This window comes from Actinia tenebrosa, unplaced genomic scaffold (genome assembly GCF_029948245.1).
Source record: "Actinia tenebrosa isolate PJP-AT-01 unplaced genomic scaffold, QUT_ActTen_1.0 PGA_scaffold1__47_contigs__length_23844297, whole genome shotgun sequence".
In the NCBI taxonomy this organism is placed as follows: Eukaryota; Metazoa; Cnidaria; class Anthozoa; order Actiniaria; family Actiniidae; genus Actinia; species Actinia tenebrosa.
This window is the reverse complement of record NW_028292578.1, coordinates 16,842,261-16,849,916: the sequence shown is the minus strand read 5'-3', so window position 1 is coordinate 16,849,916 and position 7,656 is coordinate 16,842,261. Positions and strand designations below refer to the sequence as shown.

The 7,656-nt window shown below is 36.4% G+C and overlaps 1 protein-coding gene across 1 annotated transcript; it reads left to right on the top strand.

The window, feature by feature from the left end:
• The first annotated feature begins 755 nt into the window (after positions 1-755).
• Positions 756-7,385, top strand: LOC116290463 (uncharacterized). Its single transcript, XM_031697493.2, has 8 exons — positions 756-976; positions 2,722-2,799; positions 3,005-3,055; positions 3,356-3,405; positions 3,596-3,677; positions 4,568-4,696; positions 5,213-5,413; positions 6,132-7,385. The coding sequence occupies exons 1-8, from the start codon at positions 788-790 to the stop codon at positions 6,540-6,542; spliced, it is 1,191 nt and encodes a 396-aa protein (XP_031553353.1). The 5' UTR covers positions 756-787; the 3' UTR covers positions 6,543-7,385.
• The last annotated feature ends 271 nt before the right edge of the window (positions 7,386-7,656 follow it).

Below are 7,656 nucleotides of genomic sequence, written 5' to 3'. Positions count from 1 at the left end.
GATTTTAGTGCGCACTTTCACAATCCGCCTAGTCAATCCGAAAACGAACTGTCGTGACAAATGTTAAGCGCGTGTCGCTTTCTGTGATATTTCAGCACACAAATGATTCTCCTTGTCGTTTCAAAATTAATCTTTTTAAAAGTTCTTATCTGGTGGGAAGACTACTTATTTTTGGATTATTTCCATTTATTAATTAAGATATAACCAGGACCATACTTCCAGACATCGAATGCTGAGCCGTCGTATGGACTTACGGCTACGCTGGAGATTTCGGGCCCAACACCGCTATCCCGGGAAGAATTACAGACTGATCAGGAAGCTCGGCCGAAGCCTAAGGGAAGAGTTAGTCGGCCCCTAGACCGTATATGATTAACCCCTTGCTATGACCAGCAAACCTGTTATATCGCAAGTGTTGATCATGGATAAACTTCCTTGGCCACCCTTTCCCTTATGGGATGCGTTTTAAAGAGACGCGGAACAAATCTTCTCACGTAACTAGGAGTATATATTAACATTTTCACTGGAAATTTGCGATATGGGGCAATTCAAATATTCTACGAGCCTTTGCTTTGTTTCTTTTATATCTTCGACATAGAATTAGCCTCTTCATGTGCGCTTACAAAACAAAGAGACAAAGTTTATTTTTATGTAGTCACACATATTTTGGGCTTCCTGTGGTATTTTCCGTTATCTTCGCTTCCGAAAGCGAATATGTAAACATAACGATTTTTTGTCGAAGTAATGCCGAAGGTGACCGGAGTAAACCGCACTTCACTTCAGTACAAACATGGCGTCGTGGAGGATTACAATTTACGCCTCTGTAGCGATAATCGTATTTATTCTCTTTCTTATTCTGAATTTTGCTTATTTACCGAGACGAAAACTCTCTTTAGAGAAGAATTTATCGACACATAAAAGTTGGAGTAGCGAAGGAACGACCAATGTTCCACTAACAAGGACGTCTGCAGGTTTGAAGGTTCGTGCACTATAAAGTTAGGTTTTCTGAGGTTTTCTTTATTTTTACGGTAAACATTTCTTTATTTTTAGCTCTTATATTTCCATCTAGCTTCACTCTTAAAGTATTAAAATATCTATTGAATTGTAGTTAACTCGTATATAAGCTTTATATAAAACGTATTCTCAAATTTCTTCATCATGCATCAAAATGTAGGGTGGATGTAGGGTGGAAAGCTTATCTTATTGTGAACTTCATTTTCTTTTAAAAAAAGAAAATTTACAATTTAGTTTCCTATCATTTGTCTTTTTTACCGTTGCCATTTTCGAAATATTTCGAAATGCTTGATATGTCTTGCTCCTGTTTTGAGTTTGTTTTCTGTTTAGCTGTTTATATTGTTTTGGCGTCATGTTATTAGCGTTTACAATGATTACACAGAGCTGTTTATGTTAACTTATAGAACAATTTACATTGAGTTTTATGTAAACTTCTTGGGTTTAAGTTAAGCAGATTACTCGTTATGTACACGTTATGTATCATATTCAAACTTGGACTTGTTTCTTATGCATAAACGAGGGTACAAAGTCGATTTTAAAATTAACTTTTAGAAAGGCTATCTTGTTTCTTATTATTAAATAATGCATAAACTACTGGGGGGGAAATAAATGAAAAAAACTGATAAATTATATTTGAGTATTGAAGGTAAAATAGGAGCCAGAATGGTGAAAGCTCAGTAGAAAAGTATTTATGTATTTGATAAAATTATTGAGTAAAGCTATTCTTACTAGTAAAGTTTTCATCATTTTGTGGTTACAAGATGTCATTTATATACAGAAAATAACTAAATGCATTTTCATTAGACAGCTTAGAATTTCAGATAATGGGATATTTTTTTAAGGCAGTTAAATTACTTAAAGGTTTTTTATTAATTATGTTGAAATTTGCAGTCATACATACATATTATACTATCCATAAATTTATAAATATTATTACTTTTTATTTTTTATTATCATCAATATACAAGGCCAAACAGCAAACTGCCCTCTTGAAAATGTGCGCCCAGTGGGCGATTTAGGATTTTGGCGGGCCGCAAATACCTTTGCAGCCTGCCAAAGATTCAACTCCAAAAATCTCGTAAGGCAATTTTGAAAATTTGCTTAACTTGTCCTAGTATATTGATCATAATGATAATAACATGACTTTGGTTGAGCATATTGTTTAGTTGTGGCCCTTGCAGCAACATTTACACCCTCGCTACGCTCAGGCGCAAATGATGGTACCAATGTGCCACGAATAAACAATATGCCCTCCAAAAGTCATGTTATTGTCCAATTCTCAAAACTCAACAAGCTAAAGTATGAATATTCACCTATACTCAGTCCATATACTGATAAAATCAAAACTCTCGTTCATATGTGCTTAAAATTTTTTGAAGCTCTCTTAGTCTCTAAGCAACAAGACTCATTATATATATATTTTTTTGTGAACTCTCCTGCTGTGTAAGGTGCCATTCCTGCCTTGTAAAAATTAATAAAAACAAAAGATATGGCTACATGTACCATCTTCGTAATTGTGCTCATTAAAAGAAATAAATAAATAAACATTGTAGCTATGATGTAACAAGAAAGTAATTTTTCAGCCATAAAATGAAAAAGAAAGGCAGCTAGACATGATACTGTTCTATTGTCTACTGTAATTTGCTTAATCACCTATTTTTGTGTAGTATTTTTGAATCTTATAATTATGTTTTTGTATGCTTTTTCTAGGAGGAGGAGAGGGAGCTAACATTAGAAGATTTTAAAGCAAGGCAATGGAACTGCAGTAACACAACTGTGACCACTACGGTAAATAGTAATTATTAAGTTTCATTTCTTTGAATACTTGATTAGACCATATCAACATTGTTGTCATCATCATCATCATCATCATCATTTTGAGTATCCTTGAGCAATCATAGCAAGCTTTTTACAGTCATTCAAAAACTGCTCTATTTTTGTTGTGGAGATGAATATTGTTTGATCAGTTTTTTATTCCTTTTTTTTATTTTAGCACACAAGCTCAAATAAAAGTCAATCAGTCTGTTATAACGAACATACAGACGTAAGTGTAATTATTGTTACAACCTGACTTTAACTTAAATTCTGACATTTTTAGTCTTCGTAGCGAATGTGTAGAGTAAGGGACTGTAGTCCCCCTAATATCTATGATATTTTCAAGTCTTTAATCCAAGCCACGCTTGTAGCATTGAAACTTTTTCTACTTTTATCACTTAACTTGGCAATAAAATGCTTTAACAAGATTCTTATTATTTGAACACACTATATTTAGGGTGTTAATTCGTCAGTTCTTGCTGTATGGATTTTTTTTGTGACATCAATTAATTTTTTCTGTTTATTTTAGCCTTTCATGTGCTTTACAGACCCAGTGCATTGTAAACAAAAATTAACAAAGTAAGTAAAGAAAATCTATAGCTAAAAATATAAAATAAAATAAGCTAAAATATATAGTCATTATTGGCAAACATTTTGACCCAGCATCGTAACTTGGCAGGACATGACAAATGGTCCCAACGTTTGATCCGGGTCAAAGTGTTGGGCCGTTTGTCAGAGGTCTAACGTATTTTTATCATTGTATTATCAGGGATGATCCACGTCAAATCCAATGGCCCAAGTATGGAGAGTATGAATATCTACCAAAATCCAAGTGGAAGTATATCATTGTGGTAAGTTTTTAACCATGCATCATGTGATGTTCAGGGCCGTAGCCAGGAAGAAACTACAACCGAGGCGAAAGACCCCGAGGGGGTAGCACTAGTGCCGAAGGCGAGAGAACGACTGCCAAAGGCGAGAGAACAACTGCCGAAGGCGGGAGTCTCAAGGGAGGTTTTGAAATTCAGACTCTCGGAAATGGAATTTCCAGCGTTTTGAGGGCCTTTTGGTAACCTTTCATAAACAGTTTTAAGCGGAACTTAGTATGCAATCTTTTATTCTGAAACACTGTGATTGTCAACCTTTGATGATGATCATTCGTTCCTAAAAATGTTGAATATCAACGTAGAATAATATTATCAGTCTGATGAAAAAAAAAATCGACAACATTTGGTAAAATTTTACAGAGGCGAGTGCCTCGGTTCGCCTCATACTGGCTACGGCCCTGATGTTACTGGAAATACATTGGAATTTTGACAAATAGAAATACCTTTCAAATTTTATCAAGCCCTGAAAAAACTGATCTAAGTCAGCAGATGGCTAACTCAAAGATTAAATTTTTGGAATTTAGTGAGCTAGGTCTGGCAGATAAAGGAAAACCAGAGAACTTGTAGAAAAACCCACAATTCAAGGGGTATGCACCTGCTTAGTCCAGGATTCAAACCTGAGATCCCAGAGGTGAGAGCTGAATGATCGCTAGTTGGACAACTGAAGTCAGATTAGCAATGGACAGGATGGCTTGTGGGGATTGAACTACATTTTTGAAAAAAAAAATCAACTTTTTTATATGTGTACTACGTTTAAAAAAAGTGTGTGCTCACTGAAAGCTTAACAAAAACTTTGTCATCAAAACTTCAAGAAGAAAATGGGGTAATTCTATAATTGGTATTTTATTTTTATGCAGAATGGAGGAGTTGTGTTCTTGTATCATCCATGTGCAAAACCAGAATTGGTCAAGAAACTAAAAAGACTGGCAAGGAGCTGTTTACATCGACATGTTATCACTCCATATGAAAACCTTGACCCTGCACAGGTAGGTACCATGAGATAAAGGTACATGCCAGGCAAAGTACCATTGTCACACCTCTTGGGTAATTGCTGGATCAATCAGAATCAATCACGAATCCTATTACCAGCTTTCTGTCCAGGGGTGGGGACTCCACAGTATCTGGTATACTTGTCAGAAATTTTCAAAAGTACTCCAAAAGTTACTGGAAGTCTTTCTAAAGGGTATAAGAAGTCATAACTAGTTAAAAACTAGTGTGAGCTGCATCAGTGTTTCTAATGAAACAGTAATGATGAAAAGGTAAATTATACACCGTGAAAAGATGAAAAAACTTACTGACATTTCGGACGCTAGTCCTTCGTTGGAGTAAAAGTCTAAAGGGTATAGTTCGACAACCTTTAACCCCTAAGATATTCCCTAAAAGATGCCTAGAAATGCAGAAATTCTAAATTTCAATTTAAACTGTTCTACGACTCTGTGACTTTCCCTTTCATTTTCCTCATTTCACTTTTCTTTTCTTTCATTTTTTCACATTTTGTGCAGGATTTTGCGATTGTTGCATGGGGATGTTATTATTCTGCGAAGGAGCTCAATTCAACTGCAGGACGTCAGTGGATCCAAAACAATGCAATGAAAGGCCCAGCAACCCATGTTACCAACAGTGGAAGCTTTAATGAAGGGCTTAAACATGATGCTCCAATAGTGTCTGATATCCATGAGTCAGAGCTGTGTCCTTCAGAATTGGTAATATTTTATGCCTTTGATCTTATAAATATAGATCCCGACCTTGCTCTAACACAGTCTGGGGGTCAATAAATATATAGGGTATGGGGGGGAGGGGGAAGTTAGATGCATCTGTATGAACCATGAGTGGCGTGTACCAACTTTCAAACTCTTTTGTTATAAAACCGTCAAAATGGTTTTCCTATTAACGATTACCTGAACGAAGTCACGGTAGGGCTAACTTCCAGGAATAGCTTCTTTGGATTTGCAGAGGGGGAGGAAAAATAGAGAATGCAGAGGAAAACCCTGAAATCAATGGAGAGATCTAACAATCTCTACTCACATGTGATGGTGAATCCAGGATTGAACTCAACACCCCAGCAGTAGGGTCACATCATCATCTATTGCTGTCGTGGGTCAACCACATAGCACCAACAACACTTTTGTCCAGTGTCCTGGACGGATTGAATTGCCTCCTCATGCTGAGTTGATGTATCCTCAAGGTCTTGGGACAAAAAGTCCTTTCATGTCATCCTTGGGCGTCCCCATCTTCAGTTGCCCAAGGGGCTCCACTGCAGTAGACGTGTGGAATCCCAGTAGGGTCACCCAGGGAGAAGTGGACTAACCAACATTATTATAAAAAGACCTCACATTTGTACCCTCGCATTTATACCCTCGCATTTATACAGTAGGTTATCAAACTGGGTGGGATCATAATCATCTATTTATTCTTTTACAGTCAAGGTATGTTAGCAATCACAAGAATGATGCTGATGGAAATCCCAAAGACACCTCGCAACATCCTCAATGGGAAGGTCGCCTGTCTATCAAAGCCACAGAACGGTTTGTCATCGTACGTGGAGAAGACGGAAGACTTCAAGAACGCCGCAAATTTGACAGCGCGAACGCGGCATGGGCTCTTGGGAGCCTTGTCTTTCTGTGCGGCTTAATCGTTGCATTCATGCTATATGCTAAACCCTGTCAGCAAAAAGATTACTGGTGGAGAACAGATGAAATAACATATAATAGTAACTCCAAATTTAGCATCCTTAAAAATCGACGGTTGTTTTGGAAAGGCAACAATAGACAGTCAGCAGCGAGTGCCAAGTTGTTGGGAGTAATTCCAGAAGAATCGGATGAAGAATTGTGATAAGTGTGTACTTTTATATATTTATATTAAATGATGCCTTTCATAGGTTTTCTTCCTCTTTCTAGAGACGGAAAAGATACCCATGCAAGTCTGAATGTTTTTACGAATTAGGTCAAAAATTACGCAAATCTAGAAGTGATTGAAAAATGAATAGTGGAAAAACAATTATATCTGTTTTACTTTCGCTAAATAACGTGTGGGATCCATTTCACAACAAAGTAGTTTTGGATGACGTCAGTCAAGTGCTTTTCATGAAATGCACTTGCTTCACCTCTGAAGTCTCGGGTTCTGGACTCCTTGTAAGTAGTGCTTGTTAGGCCTCTCCCTTGAAAGGGTATTACCTTATGTGCGTGAACCTGCTTTTCGTTTTTCAGTCCTTCAAATTTAAGTGTAAACACATGGCCCAAGCATTCGATATGTGGTTGCTTTTGGGCTACCTGTGGTACAAGTAACGCTAAAATAAGAAATAGGTCTTCCCCTTCTTGTTTTTTATCTTTAATTCTCCGATCAGAAGTCAGCTATACTTGCGGCTGGCTTCAATATATTTTGCATCTTTTTTTAATAAAAAATGTTTTTCATACAAAAAATTCCCATAAAATGGGTTCAGATTATGTCTATCTGTCAAATGATTTCTAGTGAAGTTTGAAAATTTAACCCATACATAGATACTGTGAAGTAAAATCACAAGGGATTCAAAGTTAATAAAGGTGTTTATATCAGGTTTCTTTAATTTTTCGGTCCATATTCTTATTTATGAATCAAAAGAATCATAAACTCAAATGCCGTGTTCATTTTATATAATATCAAGATATTTAATAAAGTTCCCTCAATGCATCATCGATAGATTTGGTTTGTCTTTGTTTGTCTTAATTGGTTTTTTGGGGGTGGAGTGTGGTGTGGGTAACTGATACATTTTTAAAAAGTTTTAAGCAAACGACGACACTAGATATTTTAAACAAATAACTCGGTGCCCCCAACTGATATGTCTAGGTTTTGTCCACCATTTCATTTAGTTGTTTTATTATTGTCGTTAAGCAATTCAATATTTGACAATAAATATCCTTCGCGTACGTACGCCCTTCCGATTAATCTGAGAGTTTAAAGGTTATGAGTG

Coding starts and splice junctions, on each gene's coding strand:
- LOC116290463 (XM_031697493.2), top strand. CDS start 788: ATGGCGTCGTGGAGGATTACAATTTACGCCTCTGTAGCGATAATCGTA. Junction 3,056..3,355: donor GTTATAACGAACATACAGAC/GTAAGTGTAATT, acceptor TGTTTATTTTAG/CCTTTCATGTGCTTTACAGA. Junction 3,406..3,595: donor TGTAAACAAAAATTAACAAA/GTAAGTAAAGAA, acceptor TTGTATTATCAG/GGATGATCCACGTCAAATCC.